The sequence below is a fragment of the Elephas maximus genome, chromosome 5, assembly GCF_024166365.1.
Source record: "Elephas maximus indicus isolate mEleMax1 chromosome 5, mEleMax1 primary haplotype, whole genome shotgun sequence".
Classification (NCBI taxonomy): Eukaryota; Metazoa; Chordata; class Mammalia; order Proboscidea; family Elephantidae; genus Elephas; species Elephas maximus.
The window spans coordinates 25,387,660-25,408,814 of record NC_064823.1 but is presented as its reverse complement, the minus strand read 5'-3'; the positions used below and the strand labels follow the sequence as shown (position 1 = coordinate 25,408,814).

General features: G+C 38.9%; 2 protein-coding genes across 2 annotated transcripts; one reads left to right on the top strand and one right to left on the bottom strand.

Moving 5' to 3' along the window:
• Nucleotides 1-52: 52 nt before the first annotated feature.
• On the top strand, nucleotides 53-13,183 carry EXOSC9 (exosome component 9). Its single transcript, XM_049885400.1, has 12 exons — nucleotides 53-207; nucleotides 590-684; nucleotides 1,477-1,596; nucleotides 1,713-1,815; nucleotides 4,027-4,164; nucleotides 5,904-5,986; nucleotides 7,202-7,334; nucleotides 8,415-8,503; nucleotides 9,132-9,278; nucleotides 10,258-10,439; nucleotides 12,378-12,456; nucleotides 13,018-13,183. Exons 1-12 carry the CDS (start codon nucleotides 142-144, stop codon nucleotides 13,100-13,102), a joined length of 1,320 nt encoding a protein of 439 aa, XP_049741357.1. The 5' UTR covers nucleotides 53-141; the 3' UTR covers nucleotides 13,103-13,183.
• Nucleotides 13,184-13,271: 88 nt separating this feature from the next.
• On the bottom strand, nucleotides 13,272-21,094 carry CCNA2 (cyclin A2). The gene is made up of 8 exons (XM_049885401.1): nucleotides 20,882-21,094; nucleotides 19,963-20,206; nucleotides 18,554-18,666; nucleotides 18,192-18,415; nucleotides 16,697-16,904; nucleotides 16,140-16,253; nucleotides 14,641-14,774; nucleotides 13,272-14,323 (listed from the first exon to the last, which is right to left on the bottom strand). The coding sequence occupies exons 1-8, from the start codon at nucleotides 21,092-21,094 to the stop codon at nucleotides 14,275-14,277; spliced, it is 1,299 nt and encodes a 432-aa protein (XP_049741358.1). The 3' UTR covers nucleotides 13,272-14,274.
• Nucleotides 21,095-21,155: the final 61 nt, after the last annotated feature.

Sequence of the window (21,155 nt, the reverse complement as noted above, 5' to 3'; positions counted from 1 at the left end):
GCTCGTTTTCCCACCGCCAGCCGCGCTCCTTGATGACGCAAATTTCCGGCGCGGCAGGGTGACCAGGGTGCGTGTGAAGGAGAGCGGGTTTCTCTTTCTCCACGGATACCGGTGCCAGGGTGGCCAGCAAGCCGCTACACCATGAAAGAGACGCCGCTGTCAAACTGCGAGCGCCGCTTTCTGCTCCGCGCCATCGAAGAGAAGAAGGTAAGAGGCCCCACAGACCTGCGCGCTGAGTGGCGCTCCGGTCGCATGGCCGACCTCAGCCTTCCTGTCTAGTCGCGCAGACCTGACCAGCGCTGGGCCGGGATCCCCCGAGGGGTATGGCCGGTGCGTCCCCCTTCCACTCGTTTTTCTGCCCGAACCCGTTCTTTGTAAGGCTCGTGTCACCCGAGTTACTGTCAGTGCCCAGGTGCCTAGTTGTCACTCTCCTGTGGGGATGGAAGAGTTTGTTTTGGTTTGGTTTACGGGGGTGGAGTAGTAAGGATCCCACCACTTTCATCCAGTTGCTTAGACCAGGCTCTGGAATATAGTGGTTGCTCAGTAAATCTTTGCTGAAGGAGTAAATGAACGAATGTTGTGTTTACAGCGGCTGGATGGCAGACAAACCTATGATTATAGGAACATCAAGATATCATTTGGAACAGACTATGGCTGCTGTATTGTGGAACTTGGGAAAACAAGGTAACAATTCAAGTTAGATGTGAGTTCGATAGCGGACAGTGTGTAAAGAACCTTGACTGTTTACAGAGCAGCGGGGAAGTCTGGACAGTACGTTGTTAGCTGCCCAAAATAAGTATATTTTATTTAAGGCAAGATTTTTAGGTATTACAGTTACTTTATTTTTTAATCATAAATGTATTTTCTGTCATACGAGTGTCATATCATTCTTTTTGAGCTCTGTAAATTATATAGACAACCAGCAGTGATTACACTGAATTTGTTTTGGGCACTGCAGTAGCCACCCTTCTTTCACCTTCTAATGTGAGTAATGTAGAGATCCTGAGCATCTTGTCCTTAAGTAGGTCCCATTTTCCTTCTTCTTACATGGCCTGAGAGTTAGATTGGTATGTTCATTTGGAAGTTGTGAGTATATTTGGTCAGGTAATGTTAGCGAACTATGCCGTGTGAAAATTTTTAAGAAATCTCAAATTTTCATGCTGTCTTGATTCAAACTGGAAAGGAGAAATAAAGGTAATTGATTTTTTTAAAAACAGTTTTAAGAATCTATGGAATAGTACCTATTGTAATAAGAGGTTTTTTTTGTTGTTATCCCTTTGGCTGTACCAATATATGTTTTAGTTTTGCATGTATTTTACTACTAGATACGTGGTTTTTACCTTTTATGATACATCAAGCCAAGCATGTTATTACTGAGATAAGATTGAAATTTAATTGGTACCTGTTTTAGATTTCTTTTTTTATTTGGAAAGGAAATATGTTTATTTAATGCATTTGTGTCCTTTATCTTTGCAGAGTTCTTGGACAGGTTTCCTGTGAACTTGTTTCTCCAAAACTCAATAGGGCAACAGAAGGTATTCTTTTTTTTAACCTTGAACTATCTCAGATGGCTGCTCCAGCATTTGAACCTGGCAGGTATTTAAATCTTTTTCTTAAGCTGGTTTAGCTAGAGGGAAACCTAACAGCAGTGAACTATTGTTTTAATGCCTGATATTATATTTCGTGACATTAGTCTATTCCTGTTTTCCTAGGCAGTCAGATCTCTTGGTGAAGTTGAACCGACTCTTGGAAAGATGTCTGAGAAATTCAAAGTGTATAGACACTGAATCTCTCTGTGTTGTTGCTGGTGAAAAGGTGGGGAATATGCCTGAAATTATTAACCTTTGAATGGATATTGTTAATTAATGGGATCCTGTATCTATACCCTCATTTTCAGAGCTTTAGTTAATTCAGTTTGTACTGGTTCACTTTAGTGCAAATGCTTCCATGTGTTCTCCAGAGAGCCTTTTATTATCTCTCTCTGAAGGGACAAAATCATCGTCCTTAAAAGGGAAATGTTTCATTCGAAGAACTTGTGGCTTTTTCGTATCTTTTTTCATTTATTTTCTTATGTTATTTAAGTGTGTTAATAGAAGTACATACTGTTTTCCGATTTTACAGATGGAGAAGTGAAGAATGAATAAAATTCTTCATTTGGGTACATTTATTGATTTACAGAAACCATACAGTGAGTCAGTGGTAGGGCAGAGACTAGAAATCCTGGTCTTAATAAATTGTGCTGTATGGTGATATTAGAACTTTATTCTTTTTTTTTAGTTGGTATTTCTTTCCTGAATTTTCTTTTCTTTTATTACATTGTTGACATGTTTTGTTTAATTGTACTTTAGATGAAGGTTTACAGAACAAACTAGCTTCTCATTAAACAGTACACATATTGTTTTATGATACTGTTTAACAACCTCATGACATGTCACCACTCTCCCTTCTTGCCCTTGAGTTTCCTATTACCAGCTTTCCTGTCCCCTCCTGCCTTCTAGTCCTTGTTCCTGGGCTGGTGTGCCGCTTTAGTCTTGTATAGTTTTATGAGCCTGTCTAATCTTTGGATGAGGGGTGAACCTCAGGAGTGACTTCATTACTGAGTTAAAAGAGTGTCCAGGGGGCATGCTTTCAGGCTTTCTCCAGTCTCTGTCAGGCCAGTAAGTCTGGTCATTTTTTTTGTGAGTTAGAATTTTGTTCTGCATTTTTCTCCATCTCTGTCTGAGACCCTCTGTTGCGATCCCTGTCAGAGCAGTCAGTGGCGGTGGCTGGTCACCATCTAGTTGTACTGGACCCAGTCTGGTGAAGGCTATGGCAGTTGTGGTCCATTAGTCCTTTGGACTTATCTTTTCTAGTATCTTTAGGTTTCTTCATCTCCCTTTCTCCCAAAGGGTGAGACCAGTGGAATATCTTAGATGACCACTCGTAAGACCCGAGACGCTGCTCACCAAAGTAGAATATAGAACATTTTCTTTATAAACTGTGTTGTCAGTTGAGCTAGATGCTCCTCGAGACCATGGTCCCCACAACCCTTAGCGCAGCAATTCGATTGTCCAGGGAGTTTGGGTGTGTCTGTGGAGCTTCCAGGACCTTGCTTGCACAAGTTGTTTTGGCTTCCCCAGTATTGTGTACTGTCTTACCCTTCACTAGAGTTACCACTTACCTATTGTCTGTTTAGTGTTTTTCTATCTCCACCGCTCGCCTCCCTCGTAACCATCAAAGATTGTTTCTTTTTGTGTGTAAAACTTTTCATGAATTTTTATAGTAATGATTTCATATGATATTTGTCCTTTTGTGATTGACTTATTTCACTCAGCATAGTGTCCCCCAGATTCATCTGAGTTGTGAGATGCTTCACAGATTCATCATTGTTCTATATGTTGCATTGTACTCCATTCTGTGTATACCATAGAACTTTATTCTTGACTAGTGTATTTTGTCCAGCTTTTTGACTCCAGAGAAGTCACTTAGCCTTTCTGTTTCTGCATTCAATACATTATTTCTAGCTATTTGCATTATTTTTGTAAGGTTATCGTACCAAACCAAACCAAACCCAGTGCCATCGAGTCGATTCCGACTCATAGTGACCCTACAGGACAGAGTAGAACTGCCCCATAGAGTTTCCAATGAGCGCCTGGCAAATTTGAACTGCTGACCGTTTGGTTATCAGCCATAGCACTTAACCACTATGCCACCAGGGTTTCCAAGGTTATCATAAATAGTATCAAATAAAACCTAAGAGTTTGAGGTTCTTAACTTAGGAAACGTTGTAAAAAGATAATTTGGTTTGGAATTTGGAAAATCTTAGCCTACAAATAGAGTGCTTCGATTTAGACTGTATATTTTAATGTCAAATGACTCACATAGAATGGTGACCTATTAGTATCTCAGGTGTTTGTCTGGCTTAATATTTTTTAAGATGTACTTTTATTGATAAAATACAAGGGATGAATGCATTGCTTTTCCTGATAAGTAGGACCTGGTTCTGATCAGCTAGAATTTTTTATTTTGTTTTAAATTTACTTTTAGGTTTGGCAGATACGTGTGGACCTACATTTATTAAATCATGATGGAAATATTATTGATGCTGCCAGCATTGCCGCAATTGTGGCTTTATGTCACTTCCGAAGACCTGATGTCTCGGTCCAAGGAGATGAAGTAACACTGGTAAGCTCCCGTGATGTGAGCCAGGCTCCTTCATACAAGCAAATGAGTATCCTGGATGTGCACGTAGCTGCCATTAGTGAACTCATGTCCTAGATAGCAATTAGGTTCTCTAATTTGTTCATAAGACAAAAACTGCATGTGATCAAAATTGCCCTTGGGATCTCTTAAATCTTCTGTATTTAGGTGTCTGTCAGTAAAAGTGCAGCCTAGTCAAATGTTCCAGAATAAAACTAGATGGCTACTTCTTTGAATCAAGCATTAGATGAAGTAGGTGACTTATGTTGAGGGGCCACACGTGTAAAAAAATGTAGTTTCCAGTACAGTGAGGTGCTCTTACCTTTTAAGAGGCATGCAGTAACTGAAATGGACTGAGGAATCGGCACATTCTCACACCTCTCCAGGACTTTTGTTCATTAAGTGGAATAGATGGCAGAAGTCATCCGCAGAGTAGGCCTGTTACAGAGTTTCCAGGTAATGCTGATTCTGCTTGTCCAGGGACCACATTTTTAAAACCATTGACCTTTATATAAGCTACATTCGAGCATAATGAAAGTGTACTGTAGTGGTAGTTCGAGTTTAAAGTTGTGAAAGGAAACGTCAGATTCTCTAAGCAGTTGTCCGTGGTGCTGCTTCTAGGTGTTAGACTGGAGCAAAAACTCTTTTAAAGATGTAAAGAGGCAGGGACAAAAGACTAATTAACAGTAGAGATGTGTCCTTTTAGAGGACAGAGTTGGTGTAAGGAAGAAAAAAGAGCAATTAGACTTGGAAAAGAGAGCAGTTAAAAAATTCTGTAAAGTTATTGCTGGTAGGGACATAAAATGGTATAGTCATGTTGAAAATGTCAGTTTCTTAAAAAGTTAGGCTTACCATACAGCCCAGCAGTTCCACGCATAAGAATCTACCCAAGAAAATTAAAATTACATGTTCACTCAGAGAGTTGCATGTGAATGTTTATAGCAGTATTGATTATAATAGCCAAAACCTGGAGATGATCAGATGTCCGTCAACTGGCAAAGATGGTATATCCACGCAATGGATACACCATAAAGGGACCAACTATTGCCTTTGAATTGATTCCAACACATAGCAACTGTAGGACAGAGTAGAACTACCCCATAGGGTTTTCAAGGCTGAAATCTTTACAAAACAGACTGCCACGTCTTTCTCCTGTGGAGCGGCTAGTGGGTTTGAACTACTAACCTTTTGGTTACCAGCAGACTGCTTAATCACTCTGCCACTGTGCCGCCAGGGCTTCCTGATATATGGTACAAGGTGGATAAGATATGCTTCGTGAAAGAAGCCAGATTCCATTATGTAAAATGCCCAGAGAGAATTCTTGGAGACAGAAAGCAGATAAGCAGTTACTTGGTGGGGCTGGAGGTGTGACGGAGGACTGACCGCAGACAAGCTCAAGGGAGTTTTCTGGGGAACGGAAATGTTCAAAAACTGGATTGTAGTGATGGTCATACAACTTTCATGAATTTATGAAAAATTGATTGTACATTGAAATTGAGTAGATTTTATGGTATGTAAATTATGGCTCAGTAAAGCTTTTGAAAAATCCTAGAAAATTTTGAGGAACATGAGTGGCAAAGTCAAGCAGGTGATTGTGAAAGAAATTACTTAAGTAGTCACTGAGGGTTAAAGAGATTTTATTTGAATATGTGATGTGCAGGCTGAGTTTTTTGTATGTTCGTAACTTGGTCACTTGTAATTCTGAACCTTTTCTTTGGAAACAGTATACACCTGAAGAGCGTGATCCTGTACCACTGAGCATCCACCACATGCCCATTTGTGTTAGCTTTGCCTTCTTCCAGCAAGGGTGAGTCTTGCCTTATAGGCTGCTGGAGCATTTGTGTTGTTCTTGAATGTTCCGTGGAGAAATGAACACCCTCCCCCTTTAATATTAAAGAGCCTTATTGTTCCTTTTGTTGGTAAGGGCATTCTCCATAAAAATGACAACCTCTTATACAACAAAGACACTTGCCAATGTTTTTCCTTTTATGGCATACTTACAAACTTACGAATTTGCTGTGGCATTGTAGTGTCATAGCTTTCCTAAGGATGTCCAGGTGTTAAAAGAATTGTATACTAGACTGTAATTTGAGAAAGTGGTGTAAGAATTACTGTGGATTAGCAGAAGACAGAGAACTGTGAAGCACATTAATTGGATTAGTTGTAGGAGCAAGTCACAAGGGGAAATGGTTTACAAACAAGGATTAAAAAAATTACTTTTCCTTCAGCTGATCTAGTGGTTTCTTCACAGCTAACTGCTGAATCCTCAAACAGCAGAAAATCTGGAGCCTTTTAGGTTGTTAACGGTCCCTTTAAATGGAAGCCTGAGCCTTAAGTCTCTTGAAACAACCCATTGCCATCGAGTCAATTCCAACTCAAAACAAGGGGAGGTATTTTAATAATTTGTGAATAAAGACTAGAGAAAAGCTTTAAATTTTTAGTCATTGTAGTGTAGAATTTCACTAGAAGGAAATACATCAGCACTGTCAAATAGAAATATAATGGGAGCCACATATGTAATTTTAAATTTTCCAGTAAACACATTAAAAAAGTAAAAGGAAACAGGTGAAATTAATTTTGATATATATTTTTTAACCTAATGTATCTAAAATATTACTGTTTTAATCTGTAGTATTTTTAAAAATTATTCATGATTTTTCCATTCTTGTATTTCTACTGAGTCTTTGAAACCCAGTGTGTCTTACAGTACATCTCACTTTGGACTAGCCACATCTCAAGGTCGCAGTAGCCACATGCGAGTAGTGGCGAACATGTTGGGCAGCACAGAGATGGAGAGAATTAACCAATAGAGACTTAATGTGATTTCATTGCTATAGTTAGAGAAAATCATGTGGCATTCATTTTGTGTTCTTAGAAACAACTCTTTTCTTATTAAAGTGACTTAAAATGAATAAATCCACAGTTAAATCATGAACTGTGTTTACTATTTATGCCATCTTATAAAAAATATCCACTATTCTAAAAACGACAATCATTCAGGTTCATTTAACATTCATTTCAGAACATATTTATTGGTGGATCCCAATGAGCGTGAAGAACGTGTAATGGATGGCTTGCTGGTGATTGCCATGAACAAGCATCGAGAAATTTGTACCATCCAGTCCAGTGGTGGGATAATGCTACTGAAAGATCAAGTTAGTACTTTGACTAATGTACCACTAAGAATAGATGTCTTTTCTTTAGAAGCTTTTAGTTGTCTTTTGATCAAAATCCAGCAAGGATACTTGCAATGATTCGTTGTAGGATGTGTTAGAATCTGGTGTTAATACTACTGCTGATGGGCGTTTAGGTGTCCTCCTTTCTCCTGCGCTACTCCCATACCTAGCCCTCCAGAGTATGACCCCTCAGGATAGAAGAGCACCTTTTTCTCCCAATCAAGAAAGAGATCTGTGTCCCTGCCAATAAATAAGGTCAAAAAATAGAAATTAGGTAAAGAGAGAATTTTTCTGTTAGAATTTGGGTATAATAAGCAGTCATTCCCAAATCCAGCTACATATCAGATTCACATGGAGGCTTTTAAATAACAGATGGCCATATAGCTTATAGGGTAGGTAGTTAAGAGCACAGACTACCTTAATTCAAATTCCAGCTCTGCCTTGTACTAGTTGAACTTGGGCAAATGCGTTAATACCTTTGGGCCTGAGTTCTTTATCTGTAAAATAGGGAATGATTGCCTGTACTTGCAGTTGTTAGAGAAATATAAGCATAGGTAAATAGATACAGATATATGGCAATGTCCAGCAGATAAGTGCTCAATAAATGTGAGTTGCCATTGTCATTGTCATCATTACCAGCATCACAACCACTACCCAGATCCCTAGTTTCAGAGATTCTGATCCTAGGTCCCCAAGGCCTGGAGATCTTTTTGCTTTATAAAAGCTTCCTAGGGACACCGTGTAGCCCTGTGGATTACTGACACAGAAAGGAAGGTGGGCCATCCCCTTGAGCATATAGTCTATTTCTGTGACCTTTCCCATTCTCATATAAAAGTTTTCGGATCTGCGCCCTTAACATGATAGTTGTCAAATATTTTAAAACACCTCTCACATCTTGCCGTAGTTTATGTTTACATTGTATTATTTTCACATTTAAAAAAAGATTTAAATAAATTATAAAGGTAGAAAAATGAATGTTAGGTAAGAAATTCTTGTGTTTGGGTTTGTTTAGAGAAAACCATTTGTTGTCTTTAAATAAGAGTTTACTTTTATAAATAGGTTTTGAGGTGCAGTAAAATAGCTGGTGTGAAAGTAGCAGAAATTACCGAGCTAATACAGAAAGCTTTGGAGAATGACCAAAAAGTGAGGTAAGTTTTTTCAGAACTAAATGGTCTTTTAATAGATTTTTCTTTTAAGGGCTTTTCTTTCACAAAGCTGACCACATAATTTTTATACTTGATCTTTTTAATCTGAGGTGGATATATTACTTAGTGTGTTTTTTAAAAGTTGTTTGAACACTGCTCGTTATATTTATTTCAATTTAAACATGACCCATGTTGAAAAGTCAATAAGATTTTCAAAATTAACATTTTCTTATGAAAAAGAATCTGATAACTCAACTTAATGGAAAGAATACAAGTTAGAGTTGCTTCTCATCTTTACCTATTACTGTGTGACCTTTAAGTCAGACACATAACCCAGCACATCAGTGTTCTCCTCTGTAACATGGGAGGGTAATACCTACCCCATAGGGTTGATTTGCAGGTTAGAGAAAAATACACTTTTAAGTACCTAGCATGTGCAAAGTTCCATAAATGGTAGTTATAGTCTCTTGATAAGCATATTAAATTGATGAGGTTAAATTAGTCCAATAAACCATCTCTGTTGCAGTATTTCTTATCCATCAAGGCAAAAAATAGTAACTTGTTTTGTTTTCCTGTCTTTTCTGACCTCTACCCCCTCCCTTCCAAAAAAAAAAAAAAAAAACCCACACAGGAAAGAAGGTGGAAAGTTTGGCTTCGCAGAGTCTATAGCAAATCAAAGGATCACAGCATTTAAAATGGAGAAGGCCCCTATTGACACTTCGGATGTAGGGGAGAAAGCAGAAGAAATCATTGCTGAAGCTGAACCTCCTTCAGAAGTGTATCTTTTTTGGGTGGTTTTTGCAATAAAAACGACTTTTTTCCATAGCACTTTGGGCACTTAGGACTGTGTGAAGGGTGTGATATTGAAACCTGCAGTGTCTTAACTTTGTTAGAGAACTAGTGAAAACACTTAAGATATAAGACAAGATAGTGATTCCAGGCGTGAGTTAAAGTAACCAAACCAAATCCGTTGTGGTGGAGTCAATTCCGACTCGTAGCGACCCTATAGGACAGAGTAGGACTGTCGCCGTAGAGATTCCAAGAAGTGCCTGGTGGATTCGAACTGCCGACCTTTTTAGTTAGCAGCCGTAGCACTTAACCACTATGCCACCAGGGTTTCAGTGAGTTAGTGACATAACATTCAGCTTTTCTTCAGTTATCCTGCAGAGACCAGAAAATTCTTTAAGAAACAATTTACAGCATTTCATTTTTCTTTGGAAAATTGTTTAATATTGATGGCATATGTGGTCAAGCACTTTATGCAGTGTTAAACAGTGTTTTTTAAATTACTCATCTGTTCACCAAATTTATTACAACTACTAAAATGTTGGGAGCCATTCTATCTCTTGGTATTTTTTTACCATTAATCATGTCCATAAAATCTTGGCCTGAGTTGTAGATTTTACTTTTACTTTCTCTTTTTCTTATTATTCAGCCATTTGTAGTTTACCAAACCAAAAAAAACCAAACCCGTTGCCATCAGGTCTATTCTGACTCATAGTGACTCTTTAGGACAGAGCAGAACTGGCCTTTAGGGTATCCAAGGAGCAGCTGGTGGATTCGAACTGCTGACCTTTTGGTTAGCAGCTGAGCTGTTAACCACTGTACCACCGGGGCTCCATTCATAGTATAGCAGTTAGTAAATTTTTTTTCCAAGCATTTGAGGTACACTTGAATCAATCTTAAAACTTTCATTTTTCTCTCTTTCAATAGTGTACCAAGTAGTATTTTTGCTGTTGTTTTCTTAACTCGATAAGGGTTTCTAACCCTGTGTTATGGACTCCTGGAACTGCCCAAATTGGAGAAGGCATAGAAAACTCCTGGGGTGATCTCGAAGACTCTGAAAAAGAAGATGAGGATGAAGGTGGCAGTGAGGAAGCTGTCATTCTAGATAGTGTAAAAATGGACGCTGGAGTAATCTCCAATATTGGAAGCCAAGGTTGGTTATACTTTATGGGTATTCCATAAATAAATAATCTCCTTTTTGGAGGGGTTAAATATTTTGTGATTGAAATTTCAGCTACACTCTTGAGGCTTGCTGCAATATTTATGTGGAGACATGGTACACTTGGGCACGTAAATCAGTGGCATTTAAAATTTTTTGTTCTTTTGTACCTATAGATGGATCAGTTTTAAAGGAACCAGTTTTGTAAAGATCTCATTCCTGTGTGTTTTCTTTTCTTTGTACAGTTCCTAGGCTAAAACAAAAAGGCCACAGCATAAAGAGTTGTACTGTCCAATAGAATGTTCAGAAATGATAGAAATGTTCTATACCTACACTGTTCAATACAGGAGCCACTAGGCACATCTGACTGTTGAGCACTTGAAATGTGTTTTGTGTGACTAAGGATCTGAACTTTAAACTTTATTTACTCTTAAATAGCCACATGGTGGCTAGTGCCTACCATATTGGACTGTACAGTAGTAAAACGTAAATTCTAGAAGGGTCTGGATTACTGGTAGTTGTATATGGTCTTGCATTCTGAAAGCCTTGGAACTAGAGAAATTGTTGATCTTACCTATGGATATTTTTAAGAAATCCAAATTCTTGTCTGCCCCATGTAAGAAAATACTTGCTTATGTAGTAGTAAAAACAAGTCATATGACGGTCTAGGAACTAGGCTGGCAGGGAATTAGAGGATGCCACATACCAAATCTGGTTTGTTGAGGAAAAAATGAACGTGAACTGTTCAGGTGTATAATGCATATGCCTGCCTGTCTTTAAGGGAAAGAACTTACTATCTATAAACATTACTGAGAGCCTCCTGCTTTGTCTTGAATTACTTAAATAGGTAAGGAAAAAAGTTCCCTTGATTCGATCCTTATTCAGCTATCCTGGTGGTTACTTGTTAAGTTGGTATTACTCTTCCAGACCTTGTTCCACGTGTGTATTTACTATGTGTACATCAACATAAGCTGCTTAAGCACAGGCTTTGAATGAATCTTAGAAGTCATTCCATATAGACCAGCCACATTATTTTGAAATGGTTGAATGATCCCCTTATTTATGAATATGTAGGTTTCCTTTTGTATGCCTCCTGTATATTTGTGAAGTATTTTTCTAAAGTTAATGAGGTTAATAGTTAGACCTGCAGTTGCTGGTTTGAAGAGTAGTATTTAGTGAATAATGAAAGTGGACCCAAGATGATTGCGATGGAGCCTTTCTAAAGGATGTAAACAAAGGAAGAGAATAATAACAAAACTAACTGAAAGCTCAAAATAGAAAAAAGCCAGTAACCTTTTTCATGGTCAATCCTGGTCGTAATAAATAAATTCAAATGAAAGCAAAAAGTGGGATAGCATTTTCCGTTATATTGGCCAGTAGTAGAAATAACAGCGTTGACTAGGTTGTATGGGAAATGGCTTTTTACATATACAACTTATTGGAATATAATTTAGAATATTTCTGGCAAAAATATCTTTTTGGATGTTTGTACCTTTTGACCCAACAGTTCAGCTTCTAGGAATTTTCCTTCCAGTATTGAAGATAAAAGTGCACCTTCTTAGAGAATAGCGTTAGCAATTCAGTTGGCATATTTTCAAGTCCTCCAAATTGGTTCTACAGAAGATACAACATAGGGTTTTTTTTTTTCCCCCTTAACTTTTCTATTATGAACACGTATGAAGTGGTTGTGTTGTTAAAGAACTTTTCAGGGAAAAAAGGGAAGGAATTTGTTTTCAAAGCTTCAGGGAGCTCCAGGAGCTACTTCACGGAAGTAAAGATCTGGAAAGAACAAGGCACATCTCTAAAGCCTCTACCCAAAGCATATCTTGGGCTGTATTTTTATGGAATAATAGTTGTAAAATCACTAATGTAAGTCAACGTGGTAATTTCCCAAGAGATTATTTATATTGCTTTTTTAACATTTTCTTAAAGATGCCCCGATAGTACTCTCAGATAGTGAAGAAGAAGAAATGATCATTTTAGAGCCAGACAAGAATCCGAAGAAAATAAGGTAACACATTTCTGGCGTATTTTGTATATATATTTTAGGGGAAACCCTGGTGGCATAGTCATTAAGCACTACGGACGCTAACCAAAGCTTCGGCGGCGAATCCACCAGACGCTCCTTGGAAACTCTGTGGGGCAGTTCTAATCTGTCCTATAGGGTCACTATGAGTCAGAATCGACTCGATGGCACTGGGCTTGATTTTTTTTTAGAGGGTTGCTGATACTTTTTTTGACCGACCATAAAAACATTCCTTTAATTATCATTAGAAACCCTGTTTTTTCTTTGGTTTCTTAAATCTGAGATTTATAAACATTAGGACCTAATTCTGTAGTAAAATTGTTTGGATGTCTTATAAAATTATTAACAATTTTATAGCCTACTGGAAAAACAAGACCTCCTATTTCTGTGGTCAAAAGCTTAACAGGCAGAGTGGTGTGAGTCTGGTAAACTATTGGGTATTGATGTTAGCATTCCATTCCCCCCCCCAGAAATCAGCTTCTGGTACATACTAATACTGTTAATATAACTGTTAGTCAGCTGTTATTCTGTATTGCTTATTCACAGAACACAGACCATCAGTGTAAAACAAGAAAAAGCAGCAAGTAAAAAGCCAATGAAAAAGAGAAGAAAGAAGAGAGCTGTTAATTAAAGCTAATCTAGTTTTATATATATACTATTAAAAGGATATTTATTCAGTGCTAACAACTGTGGCTATTTTTTATTCACAAATCCATTGTAAAATCTTTTTTTTTTTTTTTTAATACATATATTTTACATCATGCTTTAAAATAAACCATCTGGAGAATTTCTTGTCTGTTACTTTGCACAAACACTTTCCCCCACCCATAATCTTTCTGTTGAGTTTGTGGATTATTCATCATTTTTCTCCTCTTGTAACCTTAGTAGGTTTTAGATTATTGACCTAGGTTAGTATAAAAACTGATGAGCACAAAGCATTTTTCATAGGCTGCTGTAGGGTGTACATGAGGGTGGCTCATGATTGTACAGGCGGTCCTCAGGTTATGGACATCTGACTTACATACAAACCAGAGTTAGGACCCAACCCCGGTGAAGCCTATTATATTAAAAATTCAAGGTACATAGAGTGGTTCATAACAATAAATGGACATCAAAACATGATTACTGTATTATGTTAAAGATGTTTTAGTATATCTGAAAGTGTTTAATGACACTTAACTGATATTAGATACAAACTGTACCTAACTGTTCTGACTTTACATACAAATTTGACTTAAAGACAGACTTAGGAATGAAACTCTTTTGTGATCTCAGGACTGCCTGTACTGATAAATAAGTACAGATTTATTCCACATATGTTCAGATTAGTTCACATGCCTAGGTCACCAAATTGGTCAATTGCTTAGGAAAATGAATGTCATCTTGAGGGTCTGTTTTCCTAAAATGGATTTAATTTTAGAAGCCTGTCCACTTCCCATTCTACAGTAACCCAAGGTAAATTTTCTCAATTAAAAAAACAAAACAAACTGACCTTTTCAAATCTCAAATTAAATTTGACTTTCATATCAACAGCTTTTCCAAATCAATTTATTAATTCTTATTATCCTGACAGCTGGCATCATTAATACTTTAAAACCACTTAAAATTAGCCAAACATCTAAGACTGTTACATGTACAAAAGATATACAAATTAAAACCATTTAAAAAGTAATAGATACCATAATTTGTAATTGACCACAGCTTCTGTATTCAGAAATGATTGTAAAATTAAAACCGAAGATAAAAACTGTACACCATATACTTTGATTTACATCTTAGAAAACAAAGGTAGTCTCTTCACTTTTACACATTTAGTGTCTCTGGTGGGTTGAGGAGAGAAACACCATGATACCTGTAAGGGAAAAAAAAATTCACTGAGTCAAGTGAGAGCTCAAAAGTGCTATTTCTGTCTATCTGATCAAGTTAATAGCTATAGACTCATTGTCTAGTCCCCAAAACGTATGCACAAACTGCCCCCACCCCCAACCAGTGTAGGACAGAAAGCATTGCCTACAACTTTCTCCAAACATGGCCTGTTAAGAGAACAGCTTCTTAAAGAGGCTTGGGCTTATTAGCGTATCCTTTAATGAAGTTGTAAAATGTCAAGTACTTCTGAAGTATAGGATCATTTGGATTAGCAAGCTTCTTTAACAGCTACTCAATTCTTACTTTGAATTTTTGTACTTTTCTCTTATTGACTGTTGTGCATGCTGTGGTGCTCTGAGGTAGGTCTGGTGAAGGTCCATGAGACAAGGCTTAAGACTTTCCAGGGTATATCCAGTCTTTCGTACTAATGACTCAGGCTACAGAGAAGGGAGCAGAGAACCATGAGTTTTGTTTCTAGTAACAGACAACACAACGAGTGAGTAGTTCACTTCAAAAGCTCGTGTTAAATTTCAATACTTTAACCTGCAACCTTGCTTACTGAAAGTGAAGAGGACTTGAAGCACTTGCTGATGAAAATCAAAGACTACAGCCTTCAGTATGGATTACAATTCAACATAAAACAAAAATTCTAACAACTGGACCAATAAGCAACATCACGATAAACAGAAAATACTGAGTTGTCAAGGATTTCATTTTACTTGGATCCACAATCAAGTAGCAATCAAGAAATGAAATGACATATTGCATTGGGCAAGTCTGCTGCAAAAGACCTCTTTAAAGTGTTAAAAAGCAAAGAAGTCACTCTGAGGACTAAGATGCACCTGACCGTGGTGTTTTCAATCACCTTACGTGCATGTGAAAGCCGGACAATGAATAAGGAAGACTGAAGAAGAATTGATGCTTTTGAGTTACGGTGTTGGCAAAGAATACTGAATATACTGCCAGAAGAATCAACAAATCCACCTTAGAAGAGGTACAGCCAGAATGCTCCTTAGAAATGAGGATGGTGAGACTTTGTCTCACAAACTTTGGATGTTATCAGGAGGGACGAGTCCCTGGAGAAGGACATCATGCTTGGTAAAGTAGAGGGTCAGTGAAAAAGAGGAAGACCCTCAAGGAGATGGACTGACAGAGCGGCTACAACAATGGGCTCAAGCATAACAGTGATTGTGAGGATGGAGCAGGACTGGACAGTGTTTTGTTCTGTTGTACGTAGGGTCGCTATGAGTTGAAACTGACTCAATGGCTCCTAACAATCTTAACACCTCTGACATTTCCCTGTTTTCTCAGGCCATCATTCCATCCCTTTTATGCTGACTTTGATCCATTTTTATTACTTTTCTCTGGCACCAGCAGGACGTATGGCTCCATTTGTTCAAGCACACCTTCCAAATCCAAGTTATGACTAAGCTTTCTACCTAACAAATGAAAGATGTTATTCAACATGTAAAATGCTTTAGACACTGTATATATTTGAACAGTTATCCCAGGTCAGTACATCTAGACCACCGTCAGTTCTACAGGACGCTTATTTAACTTATCATTATCTTAACTCACAAGGTACTCAACTCCGACTCAGTGACTCCGCATGTGTCAGACTAGAACTGTACTCCACAGGGTTTTCAACAGCTGATCTTTTGGAAGTAGATCACCAAGGCTTTCTCCTGAGGCGCCTGTGGGTGAACTCAAACTTCCAACCTTTTGGTAAGCAGCCAAGTGCGTTACCACCACCCAGGGACTCCACTCTCAAGGTAGATGTGTGAAAACGATGTAATACATACCCAGCTTTGTCCTGTGACTGTGTAGAGTGCTATATGAAAGGCTGCTCCAGCAATAATTGATGGCAAATACTTTAGGTATGGGTCGGCATCTATCAAACTTAACTCTCCCAAAAACTAGAATGAAAAAGTAAATACCCTTAATGACTACAAAACCTCTAGAACTCGAACTTTAAATACTTACTGTCTGACCCAGTTTTTTTCTTGTCTCTAAGATTGGCACTGTAGCAACCATAGAAAAATATATCCAGAGTCTTATATTTAAATATTTCTACTATCTTAGTGGCTTGCTTCATTCTTATTCTCTATTTCTCTTCATTTAATAACGTTGATAAAGTAACTATTGGTCTAGCATCTCTAAGACTTCAAAGCTGGCACCACTATTCTTACTGCTCTCCCTGATACAGATTATCTTTTGCCATTGGTGGGCTTTCTTACCACTGGACCGTTAATCTGTACCTGGAATACTAAATAGTCTTTACTAAAGCTATGTAATGAAACTAGGGCTTGGTCCTAATGGTCACTTAAGAGTCTCCATTCACAATATGAAAGGAACTTACCATCGCTAAACTTTCAACTTTGCAGTTTGCAGGCTGCTGATGCAGAAAGTATTGGGTAAGAAACTGATTTACTGTTGGTGCTGCTAAGTCAAAAGCAAGGACTTTCAGAACGAGATGCTCCATTCTCAGAACTTGTTTCTTGGTATAGGTGTCATCTGTAATGTATACAAATTCTGCTACTTCTGGAGGATATATTTCTTCAAACTTTCTACAATGAAAAAAGTTTTAAGTAGTCAGTCCTGAAAGAGAAGTGAGTTTGCTAATCTTAATTCTGAAATTACATTAGTAAATCATACATGGAATGAACCTGAAACCCAAACTCTATCCACTGTTTCCACTGAGACTTGCCCATTTCTAGCAGACACTGGCCAGCCAACTGCTAATTATGAGGCGCTAACCTCATAATTTAAGAGCTATGGCTGCCAACTAAAAGGCTGGCAGTTTGAATCCACCAGCAGCTCCTTGGAAACCCTATAGGGCAGTTCTACGCTGTCCTATAGGTCGCTTTGAGTTGGAATTGGCTCGATAGCAATGGGTTTTTTTTTTTTTTAAACCTCTTAATGGAGCCTTGCTGGCACAGTGGTTAAGAGCTCAGCTGGTAACCAAAAGGGCGGTGGTTTAAATCCACCAGCTGCTCCTTGAAAATCCTGTGGGGTAGTTCTTCTCTGTATAGGGTCACTATGAGTCAAAATCGACTAGATGGCAATGGGCCTGGTTTTGGGTTTTTAACCTCGAAACAAAGGACTTTGAGACTAAGAGGCATGTGATTTCCTAAGATGAGAACAATGCCAGAGCATACCAAGTAGCTGAAAATTTAGGAACTACAAGTCTTAAGAAAATGTTTTACATTTTAGTTTTTATAGTTTTCACATCATAAAAAGAAAACCCAGTGCCGTCAAGTTGATTAATGGGTAGAAAATAAGACTTATATGCCAGAAGGGAGCCCTGGTGGCACAGTGATTAAGTGCTTGACTACCGCCAGCCAATCCACGGGATAAAGATGTAGCTAGTCTGCTTCTGTAAAGAGTTACATCCATGGAAACCCTGTGAGGCAATTGTACTCTGTCCTGTAGGGTTGCCATGAGTCAGCATCTACTGATGGCAATGGGTTTGGTTTTGGTTTTATATGCCAGAAAGCACTCTACTATGGAAGAGTACCACATTTTAAAACCCTATGGGGCAGCTCTACTCTTTCATATATAGGGTTGCTGAGTCAGAATCTACTTGACGGCATACAACAACAATCTAGTCCCAGTGTACTAAAATGTACCGTTCTCTGTTCAAGAAGGTACCCTGAAATACACATCTGGGAAAACTGATGTTGTAAATTAGTTAGAGTCTGAATTTCACCTCACCCCCGTCCCCATGCCACCACAAGTCACTGACTTTCTGACTCGTGTAGTATGTCAGAATGCCACACTGTTAAAAATCACATTTTTTCCCTACGCAGAGAGGTAGCCATCACTTTTATTCCAAAAAACCAAAATGGACTTACGAGGCTAGGAGCATAGCAGCAGTGCCCACAAGCTGAAGTTTTCCTCTCAATACGGACATCGATGAAAGGAACCTATCAATGTAGTTCACAGCCAAATACAGGGTCTCATTCTGTAGTTTATATTCTTCTCCTACTTCAACTAACCAGTCCACAAGGATAGCCCTCATACTGTTAGTGATGTCTGGTTGTTTCTTCATATAACCCACTTTAGGCTTACATTTAACCTGTTGAGAAAAGTTAGTATACTGTTAAATATACCTTACAGTAGTTCACTAGCAGTTAAAACACTAATTAACCTCTCCATTTCATTTAGCCACATGCAGTGATTAACAGTATACGACTGCACTCAAGAGAGCTTTTACCTCCATCTCCCTAAGGTATGTGTGAATGTCTTCATGATAGTCTGGTACTTCGTTAACATTCACTGGTTTTTCATCTTCTAATACAACTGATATGTCCATAGTATGTGGTGACTCTGGAGGAATTCAAAAGATATGATTAATTGTTTAATCTTCTATTTAATAGCTAAAAGTGACTGCCCTTGTCAAGAATGCTATGTTACCAAAACATTTCATCCAAGTAAAAGGGCTTCTCATGACAAAAGTACATGGATTTGCCAAAAGAGATTGCTAACCTGAATCTGATATATTCAAAGTACGATAAGGTAATAACTAGAAGCAAGACTAAATGGCGTTCATTAACAAGTGTGTTAATAAGGAAATTAGGATTGTTATGGGTACTTCAAACAGGTGGATTAACATGACAATCAACAAATGATTGATTTTTTTTGTAATTCAAATTATCTTTTGAGGCAAAGAATATCATCCATTACTCTTTTCAACTTCAAGGATCATTCTGAGGTAAGAAATTGTTACAAATCTTAAATAAAAATACACAGATTATTTCCAAAGGACTTCCCACTCCCTTCCCTAATCAATAGAACCACAACTAAAATGAGATTATATTCAATGACCTATCCAGTAACTCAATAACCCTGCAGAAAAGAAACACTACAAACTGTAGACAGAGCTGTCTGATGAAGCTACTCCATTTTGTATGTGGGTAAGTGCAAACAGGCATGGTACAACTACTGACACACAAGAAGACAATGTGCCTTTCTGGTATCTGATGATTACTCAGACTGGTGTTACAGCAACACAAAATTTCAGAGCTGGAAAAGATGTCAGACAACACAGTATTTAAGACTGCACTCTCACACAGCACTCTCTCAAGTGGTACGTATGAATCGAGTCACTGCCCTGGTGGCGTAGTAGTTAAGTACTACAGCTGCTAACCAAGAGGTAGGCAGTTTGAATCCACCATGCCTTCCTTGGAAGCTCCATGGGAGGCAATCCACTCCTTGGAAACTCTATGGGACAGTTCTTCTCTGTCCTATAGGGTCGCTAAGAGTCAGAAATCGACTTGACGGCAGTGGGTTTGGTTTTTTTTTTTTTTGGTTTCTTATGACTGCAACTGAAATCTATTCTCCCAACCAAGCAAACATTTCCAGGGTCAGACTATGTGACTGAAATGTAATTAAACTGATTGGTAGCGTACTGGAAGGAACACCTGATTAGGACTTGGGTCCTTTTGTAGGTCACTAGGTCATGTATTTGGTGTGATATTTGGGACAAGTCACACCATTTCTAAGCCTGTTACATTAAAGCTAACTATGTAGTAATGATCAGGTAAGATAATGTTTTAAAATATAAAATCTAGTCTATTTAATAATTATACTACCTTGATTCATACAGATCTCTTTAAAACTTACCGAAACTACCATCCATTGGATAATCGAGAGACCCCAGCGGTTTTCTTGTTCCAGGTAAAGTAACAGCTGAGTTAAAAGCCAGGGCATCTTCACACGCCGATTTTTTAGATTCAGCTGGTCTCTTCTGAGTCTTTTCTTCTTCTTCATCCACATGAATGGTGAATGCAGGCTGTTTACTGTTTGCCTTCCATGGAGCAACAGTGACACGCTCATCATTTACAGGAATATCCTTAAGAGGTGCAACCTAGAAAGAAAGAACTGTCTTTGAGCCTGTTAAATGGAGCTTTGCCTTTTTCCCCTTAAGGATCTCAGCTTGTGCTTTCACTCTCAAATATCTACCAGGAAAATTAAACTAGGGAAAAGTCCAGGCAAGAATAGTTTGAGTAGTCAAAGAGAGAAGGGATGTAAAAATTTGTCACAGGCAGAGTTGACACTAGGGTGGAGCAAACAGCAAATCCGGCTAAAATGGCGGGATTTACCAAAAGTATTTTCTTGTACCCTTTTCTAAAGTAGAAGCATTCTCTTAACCAGATGGGGAGGGGAAGGAGAGACCTGGTTGCTTCGCCCCGGAGCAGAGTAATGCCTGGGGTTAAAAGACAAGCGAAAGCATGAGCTGGGCAATGACGACATTCGCGTTGTAGGGCTTGGTCTGACCCCAAAATCTACAAAGATGACCCCAATAGATAGGAGATAAGTAGCACATGCAGTGTTGGCGGGGGTCATATGCTAAAATGAATGAGAGAATCTACCACCGTGGCATCCCACAAAGCGGAAAATCTGTGACCAAGGGGACTCCAGACTCGCGCCCTCCTAAAATACCCAAAGAATGCTTACTCGTCACCCTCTTCTGCCTGCTAAGCCCATGCTCGACCCTCGCCTGGCCCACCCTCCGACAGATACCTCGCGTGTCCTTCCTTACCCGTCGCGTCTTGGGTCTCTGCTGCGGCGCTGGACCCCGTGGGTTCCCCGCCTTGAGTACCGCCAGCCCGGCTCGAGTCCGGGGCTGCTGGGCGGGCTCCGCTTTTTCGGGGTCGATGTTCTCCTGGTCCTCTCGGAGGGCCGTCTGCTGTAGTGTTAGCAGCGCCGAGCCCGCCTCGTGGGCCGCAGGCCCTGGTGCAGAGTTGCCCAACATCACTGCTCCCCGGGGCAGGCGGCGGGATCAGCCTCCGGCGCCAAGCAGCGTGCACTCCGCC

What these genes read in the sequence shown, in the direction of transcription:
- EXOSC9 (XM_049885400.1), top strand. Translation starts at nt 142, where the DNA reads ATGAAAGAGACGCCGCTGTCAAACTGCGAGCGCCGCTTTCTGCTCCGC. An exon ending in GCGCCATCGAAGAGAAGAAG is followed by an intron (nt 208 to 589) that starts GTAAGAGGCCCC and finishes TTGTGTTTACAG; the next exon opens with CGGCTGGATGGCAGACAAAC. An exon ending in GCTGAACCTCCTTCAGAAGT is followed by an intron (nt 9,279 to 10,257) that starts GTATCTTTTTTG and finishes TAACTCGATAAG; the next exon opens with GGTTTCTAACCCTGTGTTAT.
- CCNA2 (XM_049885401.1), bottom strand. Translation starts at nt 21,094, where the DNA reads ATGTTGGGCAACTCTGCACCAGGGCCTGCGGCCCACGAGGCGGGCTCG. An exon ending in TCCAATGGATGGTAGTTTCG is followed by an intron (nt 18,667 to 19,962) that starts GTAAGTTTTAAA and finishes GAATTCCTCCAG; the next exon opens with AGTCACCACATACTATGGAC. An exon ending in CATACCTTAGGGAGATGGAG is followed by an intron (nt 18,416 to 18,553) that starts GTAAAAGCTCTC and finishes TTTTCTCAACAG; the next exon opens with GTTAAATGTAAGCCTAAAGT.